Raw genomic sequence first — 26,187 nt, 5'->3', positions numbered from 1 at the left:
CCCAGCAGCACCTGCTTGCAGGTATCTACTGCTCTCCATCCCGTGGCCCCTGTGCCAGGATGGCCCTGGCTCCCCCCAGCCTGGCTCCAAGGCACCGGCACCACCCTGGGGAGGGGGAATGGCCCAGGCCCACCCACCCACCCACCCACCTGATGGGTGTAAGATCAGGGCATCTTCCCTTCCAGCACTCCCTTCCGTGCTTTCTCAGCACCCTTAAGACCTCATTACTCCACATGGGAACAGGGTAGCAGAGGGAAAGGTGGCAAACCTGTGGATGGGACCGCTGAGGCCAAGGGGGAAGGTCTTGCCAAGGTGGGGGGCACGGGGCCAAGCTCGGCGGTGCTTGCAGGGGCCGTACCCATAGCAGGGGGAGGCAGCTCCTGCCTTTGCGGGCGGCACCGCAGACACCCCCAGCCCGGCGGGAGCAGAGCGGGGCACCTAGGGCACATGCCCGGCATCTGAAGGGCTCCGAGGCACCCAGCTCGGGGCAGGAGGGAGCAGGGCAGGACGGCGGGGCTCAGCTGCACGGCACCTGCCCGCCGTGCCTCGGGGGAAGCTGCTGCGGCGTGTGGGGAGCCGGGGCCGGGCGGGGAGGGGGCCGGCACATCCCGGAGCGGAGGGATGCCGGCGCCAGTGCTGGGCAGGGAGCGCCCGGGGGCTGGCAGGTCCCCGGGGCAGGGGGACTCCAGGGGACTGGAGAGGGGCAGGCATCACCTGTCTCCCCGCGGCTGAGGACCGGGGACCACCGGGGCGGGGGCGACAGCAGCAACGAGGTGGGGCCGCGGGAAGGTGCCCCTCTTCCTGCCCGAGGGGCTGCCGTGTGTGGGAGGCGGTTTCTCGCCGGAGCCGGAGCCCTCACAAAGCCGCCGGCTCGCCCGGGCTCGGCTCCCCGCTGCCTCCCGCTGCCTCCCGCCGCCCGCCTCGGCAGACAAAGGAGGGACGGCACTTATGTAGGCGCTTCCTTCCCGGGGCCGGCGGGAGTGGTGGGCGCCGGAGGCCAACCTTGCTGCCCGCGGCCTCACACGGCGCGGGGCTCCGCCGGCACGGAGCAACAAAAGGCCGGAGTCGGAGGTGAGCGGCGGGGGCGACGGGGCTCGAACCCGCTGTCCCAGGAGGGGGGGAGGCGGGGCTGGGGGGCGGGGCTATGCAAACGACGCCCCCCGCGGCGCCCCGCGACAAGCGCAGGGGCTGCGGCGCCCACTCGGGGCCGGGCCGCCACCGCCCGCCGCCCCGGCCCCGCCCCGCGCCCCGCCCCGCCCCGCCGCCGCTCCACGGGCCGGGGCCGCGGCGGCAGTCGCGGCCGCGAGATGGCGGGGGGCCGCGGGTGCCCGGCGCGGCGCTGAGCCCCGCCGCCCTCCACACCCCCCCGCCAGCCGCCGCCGCCGCCGGGACCCCCGCAGAGGTAAGGGCAGGGAGCGGGCGGCGGAGCGGGGGCGCCCCGAGAAAACTTTCCGCCGCTCGGAACTCGCGTGTGCGTGCCTGTGTCCCCCCCGCCGCAACTTGCCGGTGAAGCGGGCAGGTGGGGCGTGGGGGCGGCTTGGTGCCTGCGCACCGGGGTCGGGACCTCTGCCCCGAGCCGGCGGCGACGCCGGGCGCTTTGCAGCCCTCCCCACCGCCCCGCCTCGCAGGGGGGCCGGTACCGGGGGTGGGGTGGGGTGTCTTTGCTGGTCCCCCCACACCCGGGAGCCCGGCGCGCCCCGGTGCCGCCCGGGGCGGGGGCACGGTCCCCGGGGAGCACGGTGCGGGCAGGGGACGGGGGCTGGCAAAGAGCTCCCGGGGCAGGGGGGGCTGCGGCAGGGCTGGGCGGCGGGTGGGTGGCTGAGGAGGGGGTGCTGGGGAGGGGGGCACTCGCCAGACGCCCTCCCCCAGCCCTGTGGAGCCGGCAGCCGCCGCCAGCCCGGGGGGACCGGGAGCCCCAGCGGGGCACGGGGCGCGGGGGGGCAGAGCGCCCGGGGGCGCAGGGGACAGGGGGCTCTCCCCCGGGACTGGCCAGGCGTGCCGGAGGGCTGGCGGCGCAAAGTTGCGCAAAGTTATTTCCCGGGTGCGAGGGGCCGCGCTGGCCGGTTAACGTTATTATTTTATTTTCTTTCTTTCTTTCTTTTTTGGGTTTTTTTTTATTCCGCCCCCTTCCCACCGGTGCCACCGTGCACTCGGGCACCATGGCCGAGAGCTGGGGCGGACTCCCCTCCCGCTGCCCATCCTGCCGGTCTCTCTTTTCCCTCCCGAAGCGTTTCCTGCTCCCGGGGGTCGCTCCCGAGGCCCCAGGACCAGGCGTGCGGGCAGCCTTACCTCCGAGCCCCCCCGGCCCCCCTCGGCCCCGGGGACTCGGTCCCCCAGAGGAGTCCCTGTTCTAGCCGGGAAAACCTTTCCCCAATCGCTTGGGCTCGGTGGCGCTGGGCTGACCGGCCTGGGAGGGGGGATAATGCCGAGCGGGATTTTGATCTTCCTGCGGCAGCACCAGCAATGGCCAAACTTTAATTGCCAACATCCCCCCCACCCCCAGCCAGCCCGGGTGCTGGGGGGAGGAGGAACGTGGCCGCTCTCCCCTGGAGTTCCCAGTTTCCCTGGAGCGCAGATGACCCTGGAAATAAAGATTTCCCGTCCAAGGTGCACTCCGATGGGCCGTTTCCCCTTTTTGCTTCCTTGGAATTTGCCTTTCCCAGCCGGGCCTGGGTGCCCCCCGCTCGCCGCCGGCCCTTTCCCCCCTCCTCGCCCTGCGCTCGCTGCGCTCCCCTCCTCTCCCTTTTCCTTTGTTTGCCATCTCGCTCCCTGTCTCTGACGCGTACGCCGCTCCATCCAAATGCAATAGTGGGATTTGCCAGAATTATTTCCTAAAGCTGCCGGGGAGAGGGGGGGAGGCTTGGATGGAGGGGGGTTATTTAACTGCAACCAACTGGAGTTTTGGCTGGCGAAGGAACTGGGGGCTCGGGCTGTCCCGGCCCGGCGCTGATGGGAAGGGCAGAGCCTGGGAACGGGTGGGAGAAGCAGGGGGGCCAGCCTGGAAGGGGACCGAATGCCAGTACAATGGAGCAGAGCTGGGTGTGCTCAGGGGGAGAAGAGCAAATCGAAATATTTACTGACTCCAAAGGCAAGAGTGAGGAAAAAAAAAAAATACTGAGCCCCCGGGGAGCGGCAGTGCCGCCGTGCTCCAGGTCTTGCCCTGCCGCCCGAGGAAGCGGCGCTGGAGGGGCTGCGGTTGGAGGGGCTGCGGTGGTGCCCCCCTGGCGGTGTCGGTGCTGCTGTCCTTGTCCCGCTCGGGGCCAGGGCTGGCACCCTGGCTTCTGTGCACCCCGGGAGGGGCTGGCCGGACCACCTGGGTGGCCTTGTGGGCAGAGCCCCGGGATGCGGGACTGCCCCCCTGGCAGCTCAGCATCTCTCTGCTGGGGTGCCCTGAAGGGGTCCTGGCCATCCACCCGCCGCCTTCCTGTGTGCCTGTCCCCTGCGGGGCTATGCAGTGGCAGCTGGCACGTCCCCATGGGGGTGGCACGATGGGAACCCCCCGGTGCAGCATGCAGGCAGGCAGTGCCCATCCTTGCGGTGCAGACACCTTTGACTGGGTGCTGCCCGGATGCCTGAGCCCACCCAGGTACCACGGCACAGCGCATCCCACCCTGGGTGTGCAGCTCCCTGGGGACGTGAGTAGCTTCCCACCGCAGCCCTCCTCCCAAATCCTGCCTTAAGCCTCCTGGAGCCCCCTGGGAGGGTGCTGCCTTGGGAGAGGGACCTGGGCCCGAGGAGATGATCCCTCTCCCCGAGGGGCAGTGGGGCACACTGGGGGCACTGCATGCCATGCTGTGCCATGCCGTGCTGTGCCGGGGTGCGTGTGTGGCTTGCTGGAGGCAGCTTGGCGGACTCCACTCAGTGCTGGAGCCCCAGGGAGTCCAGCTGCCTGGCACACAGGCAGGGTTTTTTTTTTCTTCTTCTTTTTCCTCCTCTTTTATTTATGAAAAAAAAAATCCCCCCCCCCTTTTTTTTTTTTTTTGTACGTTCTTGGAATAATGAAGTCCAGATTTCCTTCATGTTGGAAAGATTTGATCCCAGCTCTGCTCACTGTGGCTTTGCTGGGGGCTGGGAGGAGAGGTGGGGCGAAGAGGGGTGGGAATGGGACCCCTCTAGGTGCTGGGGGAGAGCCATCTCAGCGCAGTGGGGATGCTGCAGGCTAGGGGGGGTGAGGAGGGATGCTCCTCACCTGGGCAAGGTTCGCTGGCTTAGGTGGGGGAGCGTGCTGCAGTGGTGCTCACTGCCGTGCTCGCCTCACTCTGCATGCTTAGCTTGGCACCCTAGAAGGTGAGACTGGGCACCCCCGCCAATTCCTGCCCCCCACACCCCAGCCTGCAGAGCAGGGTTCACCTGAGCCCCCCCAGGGCTTGCTCCCAGCCCTCCCCACAGGGTGCTGTGTGCCGGCGAGTGATGAAGAGTGGCATGATGATGGGGAGGTGTGGGACTTGTACCCCACATCCCAGGGTGGGTGCAGCAAACTGATGTCCCTCCCTGCTATGCCCTCTTTGGCAGGCTCAGCTCCCCAAGTCCCGGACTCCCCTCGACATCGGTGCCCAGGTGCATGCCCACCATGCCCGTGGTCAGCGTCCTCCTCTGGGCCACCCTGCTGACTCTGGGCTGGCGGGCTGCCCATGCCAAGGACCACGGCTTTGCTACCCCGAGGGTCCAGCTCTCCTTCAAAGGTAAGAGCCTGGCAGCAGGAGTCGCGGGGTGGGGGTGGGGAGCAGGGTGGGACCCCAAGAAGGTGGAGGACATCAGGGGCACCATGGTCCAGGCTTCCTCCTCCCTTCTCACCTGGTAGCAGGGGTATCAGTAGGCTGCACCCCCAGAAATCTCCATGGGGATCGGTGTGGCTGAGCTCCCAGTTTGCCCCCTCCCCCCCGCTCCCATTCTTGGGGGGGTTGTGGGGCTGGTAGCCTGCCCAGTCCCCCTAGTACGCTTCCCCTTGTGGGTGTGTGACTCCCTCCATCTGGCGAAGCTGGGTGCTGAGGTGCGAGAAGCCCCCCCCCAGCAGCGCCCCGAGTCCAAACAGCAGCTTGGCGCTGCCCTGGCCCCCCCAGCTGGCATTAATGCCTGGGAGCTGGCTGGGAGCCGGCTAGAGGCAGGAGGGGAGGATGCCGGGGTGGGGGAAAGGGGCTTAACCCTTTGGTACCGGGGCTGCCTGACCCACCCAGCCCACTCTAGGAGCCAGGGGGACAATCCCGGGTCAGCTTTGGGGTGCATGTTGGTGGAGGGGTTGGTCCTGAGCTCCTGCCTCGAGGATGCTGAGAGGGAGCTGGATGGGGCGATGAGGCAGTGCTCAGGGTTACAAACCTGGAGGAGCTTCCGCCAGCACAGGGTGTTTGGTACTGCCCTCGCCCCAGGCCCTGCTGGGACCAGCTGCCCTCTTGGATTCGTCCGAGCCCAGGGATGTGTGTCAGGAGGGTGACAGGCACACAGAGCCTTGTGTCTGCCTTTTCTTGGGGTCCTGGGGAACGTGAGCCACCCTGGGAGAGCCGGGGCCATGCTGCCTGCGCCCTGCCATGCTTTCCCACCATGCCTTTGCCCTCCGGTCATGTACCGAACCGGTGAGCCCGGGATGCAGTGGCGGAGCCGATGGTGAGCACAGCAGTTCTGGTCCGGTCCAGCAGAGCCCCCTGGCAGGAGGGGCTCAGGGGGCTCGCGGCAAACAAGGCTCAGGCAGGGCGAGCCTCTGGCTTTAAAGGCTGGTCTCGGCAGGAAAAATGGCTGGTATGAAGCGGCTGGGGACAAGTCCAGGCTGGAAAGGTGTGTGCAGTTCCTCTCTGCGTGGCAGGCACCACTTTTCTCTCCAAAAGGCGGTTTCGGAGAGGTTTTGGGGGCTGCTGGGGCACTTTGGCCGCTGCTGTTTCCCACCTAGGGATGCATCCCTTATCCTGGCTCAGAGCATCTCTTCCTTGTGGCTGCAGTGGGAGGAGGCTGTGGTGAAGCCCTGGCTTGACCCGGTGCCCCCCACCCCGGCAAGGTGTGTGTTAATGCTTGTTGCCATCCCGCAGTGCCGGCATGCCTGGGAGCAGGATTAATTCCGGATAAGTGTGGTTAGGCCTGCTGTGCAGCGGGGTGGGGGCTGGTTTGGGTTTGGTTTTTGGGCCCTGGCTGGGTGGAGTGGAGTTCCCTGGTCATGACCGGGGGACCTGGTGGTGTCACTCAAGTGCCTGTGCCAGGATCTCTGGTCCTTCTCCCTCCTGCCTGGGGTGGCCTGGCATGGCTCCCCCTGCACAGAGAGGGCATTTGTGGTGTGAGAAGGGCCAGTTTGCACTGGCACATGGAGAAGAAATGCTGGTGATGTGCTGGATCCAAGCATCAGGATTGGGAAGGGATGCTGCTCACCTCCTCCCCGCCTACGCTCTTGCAGCAGTGGCAGCAGAGGAGAATTAGCCTGGGGTCTTCCTCGAGGGCCAGCCAGGAGCCGCACACCAGGCTGCCGGTAAGCAGCTTCCCTGAGTCAATAATCTGCCCGCAGCCTCCTCAAAGCCATGGGGCTGCGAGATGTGGTGTGGTAGTGGCAATTGCTGGCTGGTCCGGCCCCTTTCTTGCTTGGGGAGCCTGGATCAGTACCCAGATCCCCTGCCCCAAATCCCTTGAGGCAGCTGCAGGCAGTGGGGCTGGGCGTGATGGGGGCTGGGCTGTGGGGCACTGGTGTGATGAGCTGGGCTGGGCTGTGCTGGCAGGGACATGGTTGTGGTACTTCAGGGGACCTGGTGCCTGTTGGTGTGGGCAGGGCTGGAGGGATGCTGCTGGGCTTGGGGTGCAGGTCCCCACCACCAGCGTCCCTCTGGCTGAAGCATCCCCATGCCAAGGTACTGCCCGGTAGGACCCAGGTGGCTGTGGCATCGCATTGGCACCTAGTGGGGTGCTGGGGAAAGATTTGTGCTGGAGGGAGCCACTGTATCCCTGTGTCCATCCGTCCCCCCCCAGTGCCTCGCCTCAGCCACGCTGCCTGGAGCCCCGCCAGCCCCGGGAGCGTCTCTGGGTTTGTTTGCCTTTGCTTGTTATCGCGCGCCGGAGGTTTGTCGCAGCTCCCCGGGGCCTGCGTCATCCTCTACGGAGCCCCGTCGTCTCTGAGTGCTTTAAAAAAAGAAAAAAAAAATTAAAAAATAATGAAGCAATAAGAATAGGGCAGGAGCCGAGCTCCTTCACCCCAGCGCAGGGTGATGGGCTGGGCAGGGTCATCCCGCAGTCGTCCCCCTCACCCTGCGACCCCCATGGTTGCTGTCCGTCTGTCCTCCCTCTCAAGGCTTTCCTGTCCATGTGTCGTGCAGGAGGAAGGTGACCTGCACGGAAAGAACAGCACTGGGAGCGGCTCCGGCACAGCTCCCTTTTGCCAGCAGCTCTTCCCAGATCTCAGCCCGGTGCTGGCCAGAAATAGGGTGGATATTTTTAATCATCTTCTTGCTAACAATTCCCCCCCCATCTCCTGTACACATCCTGTGGCCCCCTCTCCTCTGGGCCTTCCTCCGTGCCGGGGGCTCGGGCACCGCAGAGGTCTGTGCTTTCACCACAAGGATGCAGGAGGTGATGATGATGGTGATGGTGATTCATCCCTCTGTGTCCTGCTCCCTGTCCGGCATGGGAAAAGCATGCGGGAAGGAAGGGTGGGCTCTCACCCCGCATCGCCGCGGGAAGCCCTCGAGGTCAGGGGCTCTCCATGGGGCTTCAAAGGGGGAGCCGCTCCTCCCCCGCGCCCCCCCCCCCCCCCCACCCCCCCACACACACCAACGTGGCAATGGGAACAGCCGTGCTGGCACCTCTTGGAAAAGCCGTGGCAGAGGTCCAGCCAGGGACAGCCCTGGCCAGGAGGGGCCGGGTGAGAGGCAGGGCAGTTCCTGCAGGGGGAAAAAAATCACTTTAAAAAGAATAAATCAAGTGGTGGAGGCTCCTCTCGCCTCTGCTGCCAGCCCCCTGCGTGACCTTGCTTCTGGATGCCTTGTGCCTCAGTTTCCCCTCCCATCCTGCTGGCATCTCGGCTGGGGGACATCGGCACGCTTGATCCAGGCCGGGGAGGTGGCAGATGGCTGGAGAGGAGCCCGGCAAGGGGGGCTGTGTCCCCGGGGCCACCCAGGCGCCCTCCTAAGCTGCCGCAGCTGTGGGCACTGCCTGGCGACAGCAGGCTGGGATAAACATGGGGAGGACACGGGGGGGGTGCACAGGCAGGGCCAAAGGCTCGGGGACAGCCAGCCGTGGGGATGTGCTGGGAGGGCTGGTGCTGTTGGTCCTCACCCCAGCACAGAGTGGGAGTGTGCTGGACCTCTGTGCTGCTCCCTTGGACCCCTCAAAGGTAGGGGGAGATGCCACGGTCCCCTCTCCTGTGCCCTGGGGGACAGGGACATGAGGGTGAGCTCTGTGACTCCCTAAAAGGATTTCTTTGGCTGGGGATGGTTGTGGGGCTGTGGCAGGGCCCCCCCACCCACCAGGACCGGCTGCTGCTGGGTCTGAGCCCCCTGGAACTCCGGCTGCAAAGCTCCATAAGCTCCTTTAAACCTTCCTCCCAAAAAAACCACCCTGTGCGATTTTAGCCCCCCCCCAGCATATATCTAGTAAGCTCATTATCCCTCAAATTAACAACACTCCTGGAGCAGTGCAGCCAGCATGGCCCTTCCTGGCATCTGTGTCCCCCATCCCTGGCTCCAGTGCTGCCGGCCCCTGCCCGGAGCACCCCAGCCACTGCCTTCCCTGTCGTCTTTTTGGCACAGAGCGAATGGCCTGGAAAAGCAACTGCATTCCCACCAAGGCAACCTTGTGCTGCTTTCAGGGGCTGTGGAAGAAAATGTTAAAAAATGTATAAAAAAACGCCCCAAAGGGCGGCGGGTGGGGACCCTCAGCTCAGCTCTTTGCTTTTGGGGGCACTGAAGTGTTTTTTTCTGAAGCCAGGCTCCTTCCCGAGGGGTTTTTCCCTGCTGCCAGAGTATCCCCTGGCCCAGCTCCCCAGTGGGGACCAGGGTCACTGCTGCCATGTGATGCTCGGTGGGGACAGGGCCCCCCCCCCTACCAGAGATGCTCGTTGGGGCACGTCCACCCGCGAGCACTTCGGGCAAGCTCGCTGGGGGATGAATCAGCGGTTTCGGCTGAAAAAATGTGGGTTTTCTTTTTTTTTTTTTTTTTTTTTGGCCTGTGCCCAATCGTCCAGGCTGCGATGGTGGGGGGGGGGGGGGGGGGGAGGGGGGAAAGCACCCGGCTCACCCTGCTTTCATCCCAAGGGATTTGAGCCGGGTGGCTGTGGCACCTGTCCCCTGCTGCAGGGGCCAGTGGAGCGGGGTGCCGGCACGGGGCGATGCTCCCGGGGGGCGCTGGATATGGTCGGGGGTGGAAGGCAGCAATCGGGAGCTGGAGCCATTTCATCTCCCCAAGCCCCAGCAAGGCGGCTTTGGTTTCCTCCCACCTGTGAATCGGTTAAATGGGAAAAAAGCTTGGCTGGGGGCCACGGAAACTCTCTTATTACATGTAATTAGCTTAATTACATCATAAATAACCCATCAAGGGGTAGCGGAGTGATGCTCAAACAAATAAGCAATTCTGCTTTCATCGGGTGACCCACCCAGCTCTTTGATCAGACCCAGTAACAACAAATGCTTTAAACACGGGAGGGGACACATCCAGCCCCCCATCCCTTTCCCAGCATTGCTCCCCATCCTTCCTCTTTGCCAGGTACCCAAAAAAGCTGCATCCCTGATTTCAAGCAGGGAAAAATTAGGGGGAAGCATCCTGAAAATTTGGGGCACACTTAATAAATTTATGGGATAAACCGCTTTGGGATGGAGCCCAGGATTTATCCCTGCTGGGCCAGGCTCCCTTGGGATCAGTGCTGGCTTCTCCATCGGCATGCGGTGTGAATTCATTCACCCCCATGCAAAGAAAGGGCTCCCAAAAGGCACTGCCTCTGCCAGCCAGGGGGAGAGCGGTTATTGAATATAAACACGCTGTGTAATTTACATGCTAATTATGTTGAATGCACTACAAGCCCATAATTAGAAACTAATTAGGTGAGAGCGCCTGTAATTGGTTTCAGGGGGGGTGCAGCAATAGTGCACCTGGGGAGGTGACCAGTTCTGGTCCTATAGTGGCATTAACTCTCCGTGCCGGCGCTTCCGGTGGTGTTTTGAGGGGGTTGGGGGTATTTGGGGCGCTGGGATGAGATGCCCTCTGGATGCTCGGTTTATCAGGGGCCCCCTAAAATCTACCCTTGCTTTGGAGATCAGTGCTGGCCTCTGTGCCAGTGGGCAGGGACCACTCATCCCTGCCCGATGGGGGACAGTGGTGGTAGCCAGCGAGGGTGGAGGGTGTGGGCAGCTGCTGGAGCTGTAAATTCAGCCCGAATTTGGCATGACCGGGGGGGGCGGGGGGGGGATTTGGCTTTGCAGAGCATGTAATTGGGCGGTGCTGCTTGCCATCACTGCGGGCAGAGCCAAGCAGGCAGAGCTGAGCATCACCCCTTGTTGCTGGCCAAGGGTCTGACGGTTCCTGGCCGCCAGCATCGCTCGAAGGCGCAGGGTAATTAAATCTCAATGCCTGAGGCCACCAAACGATACTAGGGAGGTGAGTCCGATGGAGGCTTGGTGGGGGCTCTGCAGGATGCAGCGAGGGGACCGGCCCCATCCCCGGGGAGGCCACCCTGGCTGTGATGCTGGGCGGCTCCTGGCTCCGGTGCTGGGCAATTAAAATGGGATTAGGCTCCTGGCCAGCCAGGGGAGCTCTGCCGGTGCTGGGGTTGGCAGCAGGGATGCGGGAGGGAATATGCTCATCAGGGCACATCGGCTAACCAGCCAGCTTCCCTAGCCCCAAGGGGGGCCCCTGCCCCGCTCTGTCCCCAGGGACCCCCCGTGGCTGCCGGGGGCAGGTTTGGGGGCACAGTGGTGGTGGGGGATTAGGCAGGGAGGGCGGGAAGGTGGCGGTTCAGGAGGTCAGAAGTTGGGGTGGGGGCTCACCCATCCGTCCATCGCCTTTGGAGAGGGCGTCACGGGGCAGTGGGTCCGTCACCACCCTGCTTTGGGGATGCCCCCTCTGATCGCTGGGCCGTGGGGGGCTGAATGGTGCCCCCAGCGGGGGGCCAGGGCCCTTTGTGCTGCTGGCTCTGTCCCCTGACAAGTCCTGGGGCCGGCCATCCTGATGGATGTGGGATATTTGGGACTGTCACTGGCATGGGACCCTGCACTGCTGGTGTCCTGGTGCTGCCCGGCTCAGCCCCAGGGTCCCAGCTGGGAGGTGAGGATGGGAGCATGCCCCTGGGGAGGTTGGACGTGGTGTCCCCAGGCCAGGCAGCGATGGCAGATGCGGGGCTGTCCCAGCATGGGGGTCTGCCTGGTTTAACCTCCATCCCCAGCTCTGCCTGCACCAGGGCTGTCCCTGCCCCAAGCAGGATGACTTGGGCGTATGGCTCTGGCAGCTGGTCCCTAGTGCTAGGGACGAGCCCTCTTGCTCTGCCTGCGTCACCCCACTGCTGAAGCCACCCTGCCCTTTCTTGGCTCCTGAGCTCCAGAGCCTCCCCGACACTAGCATACCTCTGGGGGAAGCCCCAAGAAAGTCACCCTGTGTCCCCAGGGCACTGTGTGGGGCACACACATGCACACAGACACGTGCTGTGTGAGGTACACGTGCATGCACACACACTGTGTGGGGCACACATGCACATATGTAATGGTATGGGGCACTCACCTGTACTCGCACACACACATGTACACATGCACGCACACAGTGAGGCACACACATGCACAGATGCGCTGTGTGGGGGGCACACACGCACAGTGTACGTGCACACACACACATGCTGCGTGGGATGCACACACATGCTGTGTGGGGCACACACGCATGCACACGTGTTGCATGCTGTACATGCATACGCACACACGCACTGCGTGGGTGAGTGGGGCAGCTGTGGGCCGTGGCACAGGCAGAGACTGGACCCAGTGCACTGTGGCACAGGCAGGGGCACTGTGGGACAGGCAGGGAGCACCATGGGACAGGCAGGGAATGCCACAAGTGGCAGGCAAGCCAGCACTGGCAACAGGGAACATCTGGAGCCCAGATGGGACAGGCAGGAGGAGTGTGCTCACCAGGTGGGTGAGCAGCCCCCCTGTCCCCCTGTCCTTTGCACCGTGGCACCCCACCCTGCCCACCAGCCCCTCCACGTGCCCACCATGCTCACCCCCTCTATCCAGCCCTGGCTGGCAGGCAGACCCCTGGGCCAGGGGGATGTTGATGTCACGTCCCGTGACAGCATTTCCCACAGCCCCAGCAGATTTGTGCCCCGTGGTGCCCGGCATGTAGCGGCCTCCCCACTGCAGCTGAGCAGTGCTGAGTGGGCTGCAGGTGCCGTGCGGCAGGGCTGGGGGCTGGGGGGCAGTGCTGCTGGCCATGGGACAGGGCGGGTTCTCCCAGTGACACCGGTGGGCACAGATCTGGCTGCTCCTGTGCACCGCTGTGCCCCCTTGGCATGGGCTCCCATGGAGACCTCCCTTTCCCCTGGCTGGCAGGAGGGTAGGTGCCCACCCTGCCCCAGAGGTGCCCACCCCCCTGCCAGTCCGCCAGCCCAGCCCCAGAATGCCAAGCAGGGTGTCCCCAGGGCTGTGCAAGGGGGTCCCTGCCACCGCCAGGGTGCAGGGCACAGCCCCCCAGCCCTCTCAGTCCCCAAAGAGGGCAGCCCCCCCATGTCTTCAGGGTGCCCAGGATGGGAAGGAGCCCTGGGGATGCCTGTGGGACATTGCCAGCCCCCCATGGGGCTGGAAGGTGAGAGGTCAGGGAGATCTGCAGGCGCTTGGCATCCTGGCTGGGAGCGGCAGCTGGCCGCTGGAGCCCTGCCCAGCCCTGCCTGGAAGCCGGCATGCTCCTTCCCGCCACCGAGCTGCAGGAACCTGCTCCACTCCCACCCGGGAAGGGGGGTCCCTGGTGCACAGGGCACACCCCGGTGTGGAGGGACAAAATGCAGGGTGGGGGGTGCTCATGGGGCCAGCATCCCGTGGCAGTCCCATGAGACCCCCATGTCTAATGGCTGAAGGGGGGAATCCAAAGGGGGTGGCATCTCCAGAGGGGGTGGCATCTGGGGCAGATTGTGTCCCATGGAGGTGGCATCTAGAGTGGCACCTCCAAAGGGGATGGCATATGGGGAAGATGATATCCCATGGGAGTGGCATCTTATGGCTGGGAGTGACATCGGATGGCTGTTGGTGGCATCCAAAGGGGTGGCACCTCCAAAGGGAGTGACATCCAGGGCAGGTGTCATCCCATGGAGGTGGCATCAGATGGCTGGGCTTGACATCGGAAGGGAGTGACACCTCCAGAGGGGGTGGCATCCAGAGTAGGTAGTGTCCCATGGGGGTAGGGTTCTGTCTTGCTCGTGTCCTGGCCCCTGCTGCGTGGTCCTTGGCACTGGCCCACATCATCTGCAGCACTTCTGCCTTCCATCTGGCTGCCTCATTGCACTTGTGAATATTCATGACCCTCATTATCCTCTTTCACTCATTGCTCCCACACTCAGGCTAAAAATAACTTCCCAAGGGGGGATGGGGTGCGTGGGGCCGGGGAGAGGTTTGTCCCCTCCCCGGGAGGGAGCTCCTTGGGGTCCCAGCTTCCCCATCGAGGAGCCAGTGGACTGGCTGAGACGTGGGGTCACAGGGCAGGAGAGGGATGATGCCGGAGATTTTGGGAGCTGCGGGCTCTTGGCTAGTGTGCCAGGGAGCCCCTGCTTCCCGCCCCATCTCAGTGGGGAGCTCCACTCCCTCCTGTGGGGTGCTGGGTCTCCTGAGCCCAGGTCCTGCTGTCCCCCTCCCCTGGCCACTCTTGGTTGTCCCAACCAGCCATGTGCATCTCTGTCATTGTCCCATGTCCTATGTAGAGGTGGCAGTATCATGGCTCTCATGGAGGGAAAGGTGGGCATCTCCTCTGGCAGGATGTCCTCCAGCTGGGACCAGCCTTGAACTCAGGGGCAGAGGTGGCACCAGGGCAGGTGGGGGTCCCTGGGGTGCTGACACCTGCCCCTTTGCCCCCACAGAGCTGAAGGCAACTGGCACAGCGCACTTCTTCAACTTCCTCCTCAACTCCAGCGACTACCGCATCTTGCTGAAAGACGAGGACCACGACCGCATGTACGTGGGCAGCAAGGACTACGTCCTCTCGCTGGACCTCCATGACATCAACCGCGAGCCCCTCATTGTAAGCTGCCATCGCAGGGTAGGGGGGGCACAGGTGGGAGGGGGGCAACTGGGCACACGAGGGGGCATTTTGGATGCTGGGGCAGGAGCTCGATGGGCGTTGCTGGCACTGGTGGGGAAGAGGTGGGGCTGGATGTGAGCCCTGGTCTCCCCTGGGCTTGTGTCTCTGCAGATCCACTGGCCCGCATCCCAGCAGAGGATCGAAGAGTGCATCCTGTCAGGCAAGAACAGCAACGTGAGTGGACACCATGAACCCCCTTCTGGCCAGCACTCAGGGGGATTTGTGTCCTCATGTCATACCCTGAAAAAGCCATCCCCCAGGTCCCCTCTAGTGCAGCAGCATCTGCAGCCATGCCGGGATGGGGTGGCATCCCATGGTGTCACAGTGTTCTCTCACCCCTTCTGTCCCAGCCCTGCAGGTCCTGGAGAGCTTCATGGGCAAGTAGGAGGCCAAGCTCCTCATGTTTCCTCCTGCCAGCCAGGGCTGGGCCTTCTAGCTTGCCAGCTCGTGGCTCATGCTAGCCCCTGACTCATGCTGTCCCATGCCCCATGCCATCCCGTGGCCCATGCCAACCCATGACCCACACCATCCCATGACCCACACCAACCCATGGTGCCAGCCCATGGCCCCACCCCAACCTATGGCCCCCTGCTGGGGTTGGCACCCCCCTCCTCTGCTTCCCAGGGGGAGTGTGGCAACTTCATCCGCCTGATCCAGCCCTGGAACCGGACCCACCTCTACGTGTGTGGCACCGGCGCCTACAACCCCATCTGCGCCTTCGTCAACCGTGGGCGCAAAGCCCAGGTAAGGGGTGGGTGGGATGGGTGGGGGCTGAGCCAGTGCCTGGACCAGTGGTGCTGGTGCAGCCACCACAGGACTGCAGCGGGGTGCAGGAGGGCAGCACGGCATGGCTTGCCTCTGCTGGTTGGTGTCAGGGGGTTTGGGGAGCAGAGGGTTGGGGGCCACAGCAGGCAGTGGGGTGACCGTGGCTAACAGTGCTGTGCTGCTGAGTGGGGCCAAGCCATCTCCACAGACAGAGGACTTCTCTTCATGCTGGAACTGGGCCACCCTGGCTGGACCTTGATGCTGGCTTCCATGTGATGTGCCCTCGCACCCTGCTGGTCGCAGCCACTGCTGGATCTCCACCGGAGCAAGAGATGTGTCACCCCCAGCTTCCCACCCACCACCAGGCTGCGGAGCCCCTTGCCGTGGATGCAGAGGATGCCTGGCACTGTGCCAGTGCTGGTGTTGCACAGGGAAAACTGTGGCAGGGGCTGTGCCAGTGCATGTGGCTGTGTCGGGGACATCCCTGTATGAATGCCACACAGCCCCAAGGACCATGGTATGCACTGAGAGGGTGGTCAAAGCCGTGTGCCACCAGGCTGGATGTGTGGCAGACAGAGGAGCAGTTTCAGAATAGTCCTGGGAGGAAGCCAGTCTCTGCAAGTAGCAACGTGGGTGTCCTGGGGGGCCCCAAGCCCTGTGAGGTGTCGATCCCCTCTGCGCTGGGGTGGCAGGTCCTGGGCTGTGTCCTCTTCTGTGGTCAGAGGGAGCTGGGTGCTGCCAGCCTGAGCTGAGGGAGGAACGCGGCGCTGGACATGGAGGATGTGTGTCTGCCCCGATGCCCCCAAGCCTGGCACAGGCACCAAGAAGGGTGGACGCTGCTTGGGCCAGTCCAGATTAGGACTGGATTGGGACCAGGCTGGGCAGCAGCAGCATTTGAGGAGGAGCAGGGGTGCTGGTGCAATTGAGGACAGCATCGTGTGTCCCCTCCAGCAGACCAGCAGCGCTGTGGCAGGGACAGGGCATTCCAGTGACCCTGTAGTGCCAGTAGCTTCCCCCATGCCGTGACTGGGCACCGGGGGCTGGGGCATTGCTTCTCTGCTCAGGGTGCTGCCACCTGGGTGGCAGGTGCCATCTTTGTGTGCCCAGGTGTGAGCCTAACCTGGCTGGCTGCGGGCAGCTGCCTCTCCGCTCTCTCCTTCCCTGTGCCAGGGCACCCCAGTTCTGTGGGAGAGAGTAGGATCTGTCCTGGAGAAGCTCCTGCTGGAGGACGGCCCAGCCTGGAGCATCCGGAGACCCCCACCAGCACCACCCAGGGGGACCACAGCTCTGCTGCTCCATGGGCACCCATCACCCCAGCTCTTGGGGTCCCCCCACCCGCCCCTGCCCTGGGGAGTCCTTCCCCCCACGGGCGCTAACTCTCTGCCCTGCTCCTTTTCCCCAGGGGTTTCCGCCGAGCCAGCCGGGAGGCCGGGAAAGCAGATCCACCGACAGCCCCCTCAGCCCGAGACCAGCACAAAGCAAGGTGGGAACCGGTCTGGGAGCCCGCCGCAGCCGTGCCCAACTCTCCCCGGGGCGCGCCAGAGCCGCGGGCTCCTTCTCCCTCCCACCGGCATGCTTCCGACCCCTGGGCCAGGCGCCCTGTGCCGTGGGCATCCCCGGTTCCGTGGGCATCCCCGCCGTCTCCTTCCCTCTCAGCACAGCATCTTTCGGCCACCGGCCTGGCGTCTGCTCTCCTTCTCTCACTAACTCCTTCCTCCCAGGCCATGTACGGGTCCCCTGTGGGGGACACTGTCAGGGACGGTGGCTCTCCCCCCTGCCACCAGCTTTGCCCAGCTCCAGGCTTGCTGTGTCCCTTGGAAGTGGGGCCACTTGTCGGTAGAGCCACAGGGCTTGAGGTGGTTCAGGGGAGGATGCCAAGGCGATGTGCAGGAGGTGTTTTGGTAGGGTCTACAAAAACGTGACTAAGCAGCTGCTTTGCCCTGCCCCGGGGAGGGCTTGTGTCATGCCAGCGGGCAAGCAGGCTCAGGGAGGCGATGGCAGCCCCAGCTTCTGGGAACACCCAGCGTCCTGCCCACCCTGACAGTGTCACCCCCCAAGCCTCTCCCCTCCAGACTAACATGGGTCAGTGCATGGGCTGGGGAGCAGGTGGGGCGTGGGCATCCTGTGGCAGCCTGGGTCTCCCTCCTGCCTGGCCCTCTGCCCCTGCTGGCCCCTCCGCTCCAAGGATGGGTGGTAGGGGGGGCAGAGGGTGATGCTCAGCTGCGAGCATCTCACTGGCTGCGGGCAGCTCCTGCTGCTGACTTCCCCAGTGCCAGCTGGGCAAGCCCTGTTGCCATTTCAGCCCCCTCGAGCTCCCCTGGTTCCTCCCTCCCTGCCAGATCTGGCCCCAGCATCCACAGGGAGAAGCTCCCTGGTGCAGCTCCCTGTGCCCTGGGCGGGGGCTCCCTGGGGGCTGCCAGCACCTGCTTTCCCGCAACTCCGATGCATTTCAAGGCGCGTTAGCCCAGCAGTGGTGCCGGCACCGTGATGGCTCATGGGTTGCCTGACTGGGAGGGTGAGATGATGCGGCTGGGGCCAGGGCTGCACTGGAGAGCCAGGTTTTCCCTGTGATGGTTTGCTCAGCTCGGGAGCAGGGCTGTCACCAGGCAGAGGCGTTTGTGATGGTGATGGTGGCTCTGGCAGCGCAGTGCAGCAATGGGGACGGTGGAAGTGTGGCTGTGCCCATCTCTGGGGCTGAGGTGCCCCAGGAGGAGCTGGCATGAGCAAAACCTCTGGTGGGAGATGTGCTCGGTGAGCATCCCAGCTCCCCACCATATCCTGCCCTTCCTGGAGCTGGGGGCTCTGCCAGGATGCTGTTCACCTTTTGATGGAGGATGGCTGCCACCATGTCCATCACCCCTGCGTCAAAGCCAGGGCATGGGGCCAGTGGGCAGTTCCGCCACTCTGATTTGGTTGCTTGAGGTACCCCCCTGCACCCGGGCTCCTCACAAGTGCTGCCATGCTGCTGCTTCATCCCTGCTCTGATGGTCCCTATGTCAGGTGGTGCAGGGTGCCCTGGCTGGGCCAGCCTGGCCCTGCCTGCCCCCAGCTGGCACTGGCAGAGGTTTTTGTGTCTGTCTCCGGAGGCAGTGTGGGTCTTGCCTGGCTGGGGATGTGTGACAGTGCCAGGGATGGCCACAGGGGAGGCAGAGGTGGAGAGACAGCTAACAGTGTGGGGGCAAATCCCCCAGCGTGGGTGCAGCATCTCCCCATGATGCCACCTTGGCAGTGCCTGCTGGAAGATGGGTCCTGGCAAGAGGACTGCGGTGGGTCTGGCAGCCAAGCTGTGCTGAGCTGTGCCACTGGCCAAACTCTGCCTGCCAAAGCTGCTGGAGCTGAGTGACCTGGAGCCAGCCAAATGGCAACGTGCGACGCGGCCAGCTGGAGCAAAGAGGTGGCCAAAGGGAGATGTTTGCCCAGAAGTGGACCTGGGGGATGGATGCCCTGTTTCAACCCAGCAGTTCAACCAAGTCTCCAAGTGGTGGAGGGCATGGAGAAGCACCCAGCACCGTTGGAGGAGTAGCTCACGGGGACCTCAGCTTCTCAGAAGACCTGCAGACCCCTGGTGTGGTCCACCCGCATCCATCCTTGCTGCTGGCCTTCATCCTGGAGGAGCCTGCTTCTCCTGGTGGGCTTTGGAAGATGCCACAGGGATGGAGGGGTGAAAGTCTAATCAGCTCCTCCATTTGCTTCCTTCTCCAGGATTATATCTTCTACCTGGAGCCAGACAAGCTGGAGTCAGGGAAGGGGAAGTGTTCCTATGACCCCAAAGTAGACACCGTCTCTGCGTTAATAAGTGAGTTCTGTAGCTCCCTGGGGCCAGTGCTGCCTGTGTTGGGCAGAGGAAGCATGTAGGCGGGATGGGATAGCTGCTCCCACAGTCTTCCTGCATTGCCCAAATATCCCCTGGGAGTCAGGTTCCTGCCCCTGCCACCCCTGCTTGCTCCAGCGGTGGATGGCTGGGCACCCGGGATGCCCAGTCCTTGGGCAGTTGGCCCAGCAGAGGTGGAGGTCCTGGTTACAGACCAGTGGCAACCTTCTGAGCTCTCTGAGATGGCCACAGGCAGTGGCTCTTGGTGCCTTGTGGCTACTGGCTGGAGCTAGGGCTGGATGGAGCCCAGAGCAGTGGAAGAAGGTGGGTGGATGGGACTAGGTGGGGGTCCCTGGCTGATTCCTGCCCTCTGCAGATGAAGAGCTCTACGCTGGTGTCTACATCGACTTCATGGGCACAGATGCCGCCATCTTCCGCACCATGGGCAAGCAGACAGCCATGAGGACAGACCAATACAATTCACGCTGGCTCAACGGTGAGTTTGGGTGTCATTGGCTCAGGTTCCCTGGGGCCCACGCAGCTCCAGCCCTAGAGATGAAACTCATCGTGTTGTACTATGTCCTCCCAGGACAGAGACAGTAGCCAGTATGGGCGGGTGGATGGGTGGTGGAGTGGGAAGGATGGATGGATGGATGGATGGATGGATGGACAGCTGATGGATGGGTGGATGGATGGATGGATGGGTGGTTGACAGTTGACAGCTGATGGATGCGTGGACAGATGGGTGGACACATGATGTATGGGTGGATGATGGATGGGTGGAGGGATGTGTGATGGATGGATGGATGGATGGATGGGTGGAAATCTAGGCAGAATAGCAGAGGGACAGCTGTGTGTGGCAGTGGCAGATGTGCTGGGAGCTTTGCTGGATGGTGGGAGCAGTCAGCTGGTGAGAGATTGGGCTGGCTCTGCCAGAGTCTGTGTGTAGGTTTCTGCAGGGCTGAGATGTCAACCATGTCGCCTGCAGTCGGTGACCCTGAGCACTCATCCTGCCCCCCTCAGAGCACCCCTGCCTGCAGGGCGGCAGCTGAGTAAACAGAGCAGAGCAGATGGGATGATCCTGCCGGGCTGGGGAGCCGGCGGGGCGGTAACCTGAAGAGGGAGAGCTGTCAGCACGGCTGGGTACCGGCTGATGGATGGCAGGGAGAAGCTTCCTGAGAAGCTTCCAGTCTGCGTGGTTCCTCCCCGGGGGAAGACTGGTTCCCACCGCCCTGTTCAGAGCTGCTGGAGCTCTCCACTCTGTGGACCTCAGGGGTGCTCCCAAGGACCTCAGGGAAGCCCCAAGGCACTCCTGGAGCACTGATGACCACCAGAGAGACCGAGTTCCTCTGCTCACCTCTGCAGCTATGGTCCAGATCCAGCTGTCTCCCTGCAACCACAGCAGTGCTTTTCCAGGAGCAGAGGAAAGGGGGGCTCAGCATCCCGCTGCAGCCAGGGGCAGGCTTCTGCTGGGCTGACAGTGCCGTGCCGTGCCGTTCCAGACCCGGCCTTTGTCCGTGCCCAGCTCATACCCGACAGCAGCGAGAGGAATGACGACAAGCTCTACTTCTTCTTCCGAGAGAAGTCAGCTGATGCCCCGCTGAGCCCTGGGGTCTATTCCCGCATCGGGCGCATCTGCCTGGTAGGTGGAGCAGCAGGCAGGCAGGGGAGTGGGCAAGGGAGTGGGCAGGGCTCAGCATGGGGGTTCCTCTGTTGCAGAATGACGACGGGGGCCACTGCTGCCTCGTGAACAAGTGGAGCACCTTCCTGAAGGCCCGGCTCGTCTGCTCTGTGCCAGGACCTGATGGGATCGAAACGCACTTTGATGAGCTCCGTGAGTGGGCAAGGAGGGGGATGGAGACCTTCTCCACTCCTGCAGGCTTGGGGGGCACCCTGGGGAGAGCTGGGGACCCTCTTGCTGCCCCCCCACCTCTTGCTGTCCCATGGGGAGCTGCTCTCCCCCCTATCCTGGCATCCCTGAGTGCAAGGGTGTTCCTGCCTACCTTCCCCATGGTGACACCCCCATCTTTCTGTCCCAAGAGGATGTCTTCATCCAGCAGACTCAGGACACCAAGAACCCCGTTATCTACGCTGTGTTCTCTGCTTCGGGGTGAGTGCTGACACTCCCAGCACGGAGCAGCAGAGGATGGGCCCCTGCTGGGTGGGGGTCCCTGTGATGCCACAGTGTAGGGTGGCAGCAGGTCCTTCCTCCCAGGTCGGTCTTCAAGGGTTCTGCCGTGTGTGTCTACTCCATGGCTGACATCCGCATGGTCTTCAACGGGCCCTTCGCACACAAGGAGGGACCCAACTACCAGTGGGTGCCCTACACAGGCAAAATGCCCTACCCCCGGCCAGGCACTGTAAGTACCCCCTGGGCACACGTGGGGAGGTGAGCTGGCACCTGCCATGCAACCGGCACCCTCGGTCGCATGCCCAAATACCAGCTCACTGAGCACTGGTGATGTTTGTGCCACAGTGCCCCGGGGGAACCTTCACCCCATCCATGAAGTCGACGAAGGATTATCCTGATGAAGTGATCAACTTCATGCGTACGCACCCGCTGATGTACCACGCTGTCTATCCCACCCACCGCCAGCCGCTGGTGGTCCGCACCAACGTCAACTACCGCTTCACCACCGTGGCCGTCGACCAGGTGGATGCGGCAGACGGGCGCTATGAGGTGCTTTTCCTGGGCACAGGTACCCACGCCGCGCACCGCGGGGAACGCAGCATGCTCCGGCGCGGCCCCGGAGGGCACGGGCACCACCAGGGCTGGCCAGAGCACGGTGCCCTCCGCCACGCTGGAGCAGGGTGAGGGGCTGAGACCCCTCCCCTGAGATCCCTGCCCCTCTTTGAGGCTCCAGCCTGGTCCATCCCCTGCCCCGGTGCCCATCCCATGGACCCCCACCATCCAGCCTGGTCTTTCCCTTAGCCCAGTTCCCATCCCCAGAGCCAGCAACCCAGCATGATACCTCCCATCCTAGGGATGCCACCAGCCAGCCTGGTCCTTCCCCTGCCCTGCCCGTCCCATGGCCCCCACCATTCAGCCTCATCCTTTCCTGACCCCAGTGCCTATCCTGCATTCTTCCCATTGCGCATCCTAAGCCCACCATCATCCAGCTTCATGCCTCCCCTGCCCAGCTGCCCATTCTAGAGGCACTAGCATCCAGCCCTGTCCTTCCCCTGCCCCAGTGCCCATCCTGCAGGCACCATCATCCAGCTCAGTGCCTCCGCTGCTCCAATGCACATCCCAGAGCCCCCATGGTCCATCCTGATCCTTTCCCAGCTGCTGTCCCCACCCTGCCCTGGGTGGCAGCAGTGCCTAGCCACAGGCAGTGTCCTGAGCTGGTACACCGCGCCCCAGGCACAGCTGCCTGCTGCAGCAGGAGAGAGATGGGCATGGGCTTGGGGGAATCCTTCCTCCCCCCAGTCCCAGCAGGAACCCCCTTCCCAGGCTTGGAGGGCACAGGTGCTCAAGGGTGGCACTGAGTGCCCGGGCACCATGGTGTCTTGCAGATCGGGGCACCGTGCAGAAGGTCATCGTGCTCCCCCGGGATGACATGGAGACGGAGGAGCTCATGCTGGAGGAGATCGAGGTGTTCAAGGTAAGGGCTGGCCTGCCCTCCACACCCTGCTGAGTGTCCTCAACCGGGCCAACCATCCCCTTGGGACACCAGCCATTCTTTGGGACACCAACCTGCCCCCTGGGACATCAGCAAGTCCCTTGGGATACCAGCCACCCATTGTCTGGCTCTGGAGGAACCCCAAGCATTGGTCCTCCTGCCTGCTGCCTTCTCGCATCTCCCTCTGCCCGCCCCTGCCTGCCCTAGCTGCCTGCAGGGGTCTGGGGCGCCCACCCCAGGGCTGCAGCATCAGGCCAGGCAGTCACCCCTCATTCTCTTTCACTTCTGCTCTCGTCTAGGTGCCAGCACCCATCAAGACAATGACCATCTCCTCCAAGAGGGTGAGTCACGGCAAATGGCAGGGTGCTGGGCAGATCCCATTACGGGCCTGGCCGCGGCACTGCCTAGTGTCACCCCAGCACCAGAAGGGGAGGCGCATGGGTAGCCCCAGGCAAGCTGGCTCGAGTGACCCCAGGTGGCCCTGGTGTCTTGGCCAGTTCCAGTACCAGGAGGCTGCAGCTCATTCTGGGTGGTCCTTGTGGGGTGGGGACAAGATAGCATCTCACTTTGTCCTCTTTGTCACCCAACAGCAACAGCTGTACGTGTCCTCGGCTGTAGGTGTGACCCACCTGGCCCTACACCGCTGCGATGTGTACGGGGAAGCCTGTGCTGACTGCTGCCTGGCCCGGGACCCGTACTGTGCCTGGGATGGCAGCGCCTGCACCCGCTACTCTGCCTCCTCCAAGAGGTATGGGGGGCCAGGGGACAGCGGCAGGGAGGGACACCCTGGCTTCAGGCTCCCCAGCTCACCTTCCACCTCCCCACAGGCGGAGCCGGCGGCAGGATGTCCGGCATGGCAACCCCATCCGCCAGTGCCGAGGCTACAACTCCAACGGTGAGCGAGGTCTGGGGGGGCGTGCTGAGGGTGGGGTGTGGGGGGGGTGTGGGCAATGACCAGAGTGGCACAGAGGTGGATGGATGCCCTGGTGGGCTGATGGTTGTGTGGGTGGGTATATGGGAAGAAGGTGAGCATGGATGGATGGATGGATGAATGGATGGATAGATGAAATAATGGGTACAATGGGGAGGAGGATGAGCCCAGGTGGATGGGTTGGTGGGTAGATGGATGTGTGAATGAGTGGATACATTGGAGAGGAGGATGAATGTGGATGGTTGGGTGGATGGGTGGGTGGATACATTGGGGAGTAGGATGAACATGGATGGGTAGATGGATACATTAAGGATGGAGGATGGATAGATAGATGGATATGTTGTGGAGGAGAATGATCAGATTTGAATGGGTAGATAGAGGAAGGGATGGATGGATGGATGGATGGATGGATGAATGGATGGATGGATACGGTGGGGAGAAGGATGATTACAAATGGGTGGGTGTGTAGACGAATGAATGGGTGGATGGATGAGCGTATGGATACTTCAGAGGAAGATGAACATGGGTGGGTGGGTGGATGGATGGACAGACAGACAGACAGACACCCTTGCAGAAGCATGGCTACACTAGAGGTGAAGGAGCATACTCGCTGGGTGTCTGGGGAGCAGGCAGGCCTGTGGCTGGAGATGGACAGGACCTCTCCCTTGGAGAGTTGGTGGGCTGGGCAGGACGGCAGCGGGGCAGGGGTGCGGAGGCGTGTGACCCAGCTGCCCATGGCCCACCCCTGCAGCTAACAAGAACATGGTGGAGGCAGTGCAGTATGGGGTGGAGGGCAGCACTGCCTTCCTGGAGTGCCAGCCCCGCTCGCCCCAGGCCAGCGTCAAGTGGCTGCTGCAGAAGGACAACAGTGACCGGCGGAAAGAGGTAGGGCAGGGTGCTGCTTGGGAGGGGGTGTGGGGTGGGGGGCCAGGGACCAGCCCACTGAGCCATGCCACCTCTCCCCCTGACAGCTGCGGGTGGAAGGCCGGGTGCTGCGGACGGAGCAGGGCTTGCTGCTGCGTGCCCTCCAGCTCGCCGACAGTGGCCTCTACTCCTGCACCGCCACCGAGAACAACTTCAAGCACACGGTGACCAAGGTGCAGCTCCGTGTCCTCAGTGGCCGCGCCGTCCACGCCGTGCTGGTCCAGGCGGAGTCCCCCCCTGGCCTGCCGGGTGCCCCCACTCCTCGCTACCAGGACCTGCTGCAGCTCCTCACCCAGCCAGAAATGGGACTTCTGGACCAGTACTGCCAGGGCTACTGGCGGCACACGGCCGCTAGCCCCCCACAGCCACTAGCTGGCCTCAAAGCCAAGGAGCAGCAGGACCAGAAGAAGCCTCGAAACCGCCGGAATCACCAGCCAGAGACCTACGGGCATACATGAAACCATCATCAGGGACTTTGCTAGCACAGTGGTCTATTTTTCCCCCCTTTTAATATTAAAAATATCTATAAATAAATAAAAATATATATATATATATGTACATCCACGCACACACGCACGCAGACACACGCACTCCTCCCCTCCCACGGGAGATGGTATTTATTTGTAGGTTGTACATAGTCACTGGGGTGATGTGACTCCCACCTCCTGGCCCCAGGCAGGGGTGGGGACCCCCAAGGCAGCCGCCACCAGCACTGCTGTCTTCCCCCCTGCCCCAGGACCCCGGGATCCTGGTGTGTGGGGACTACTGGGCACTGCAGCTGCTGTCTTCCCACAGCTGGGGCATGGCCCTGCGCTGGGGGGCCAGAGGTGCTGGGTCCTGCTGTGGGAGGGGGTGATGCCCTGTGGAGGGGAACAAACCCCAGCCAAGGCAGTGGGAGAGGCAGCGCCACCAAGGTCTGCCCCTGCAAGCTGTGCGCAGCCCTCGCAGCTTCATGCCTCAGTTTCCCCACCTGGTTATTGAGGAACAAGTGCTTTCTGTGGGGAAGCTGCAGACCACCAGGCAAGCCTAGGAGAAGGGGGCTGTGGGACCAGGGTGTGCAGCCCTGTCCCCCTCCCTGGGGGGTTGGTCAGTGGGACAGGACCCTTGTGGCAGTATCCAGGTGTCCAGGCCATGGTGGGGGCTCGGCCGGGGTCTTTGGGTGGGGAAGAGAAGGAGAAGGGGCTGTGCCTGGGGTAAAACTTCGAGCAGCCGCTGGTGCTCACTGGCACTGGCACCCACGGGCGCTGGGGCACCCAGCCCGTCAGCTGCCCCTTGGGGCACCCAGGCAGGTGCAGGGGCTTGTAAATAGTTGTACATGGGAAGCGCAGGGGTGGCAGGGGCCAAGCAAGTGCCCCCTGCCGCAGCCAGGGGCACCCCCAAATAAACACTGGCTTTGGGACAGATGTGGGCGCCTGCGTGTGCTCTGTGGGGGGCAGGGAGCGGGCAGGGAGCAGGCAGGGAGCAGGCAGGGAGCAGGCAGGCAGGGCCTGTGCTGCTGCCTGATCCCGGGCACATAATCCCCTTAACTCTGCCCCCGAACCCTGCCAGGGGGGCAGGGGTGGGCTGGAGCCAGGCAGGCAGCGGGGGGGGGGGGGGCCTGGAGAGGCCCTGGGGGGTGGGCCCTGGTCAGGACTGGGGAGCACGGGGAGGTGGCAGTACAGGGTGTGCTGCCTGGGGGTTAGGGGTATGCTGGGGCATGCACTGGACTGGGCTAGTGGCCAGTACTGGGTGTTACCGAAGGCACTGGGAGGACTCAGAGTCAGTACTGGGAGCACTGGGGGTGGTACTGGAACACTAGGATTTGATACTGGGAGCGAGTACTTGATGGTACTGGGGGCATGGGGGGACGGCTCTGCATGGAGCGCTGGGGGTTGTAAGTGGGTAATACTGGGCTGTATTGGGAGCATGTCAGT

The 26,187-nt window shown here is 63.5% G+C and overlaps 1 protein-coding gene across 2 annotated transcripts; it reads left to right on the top strand.

Moving 5' to 3' along the window:
• Nucleotides 1-1,241: 1,241 nt before the first annotated feature.
• LOC101924245 (semaphorin-3F) lies at nt 1,242-24,822 on the top strand. 2 transcript variants are annotated; one of them, XM_055805287.1, is made up of 19 exons: nt 1,242-1,402; nt 4,513-4,682; nt 14,000-14,160; nt 14,332-14,394; nt 14,845-14,964; nt 16,388-16,468; nt 18,688-18,781; nt 19,173-19,292; nt 20,299-20,438; nt 20,516-20,630; nt 20,837-20,906; nt 21,012-21,156; nt 21,273-21,495; nt 22,313-22,401; nt 22,719-22,760; nt 23,010-23,167; nt 23,247-23,314; nt 24,102-24,235; nt 24,322-24,822. In XM_055805287.1, the coding sequence occupies exons 2-19, from the start codon at nt 4,562-4,564 to the stop codon at nt 24,730-24,732; spliced, it is 2,355 nt and encodes a 784-aa protein (XP_055661262.1). In that variant the 5' UTR covers nt 1,242-1,402; nt 4,513-4,561; the 3' UTR covers nt 24,733-24,822. The 2 variants fall into 2 exon arrangements, with proteins under 2 accessions (XP_055661262.1, XP_055661263.1); XM_055805288.1 differs by lacking the exon at nt 16,388-16,468.
• Nucleotides 24,823-26,187: the final 1,365 nt, after the last annotated feature.

This window comes from Falco peregrinus, chromosome 5 (genome assembly GCF_023634155.1).
Source record: "Falco peregrinus isolate bFalPer1 chromosome 5, bFalPer1.pri, whole genome shotgun sequence".
In the NCBI taxonomy this organism is placed as follows: Eukaryota; Metazoa; Chordata; class Aves; order Falconiformes; family Falconidae; genus Falco; species Falco peregrinus.
Note: the sequence above shows the minus strand (reverse complement) of the source record. Positions and strands in the feature narration are given on the sequence as shown.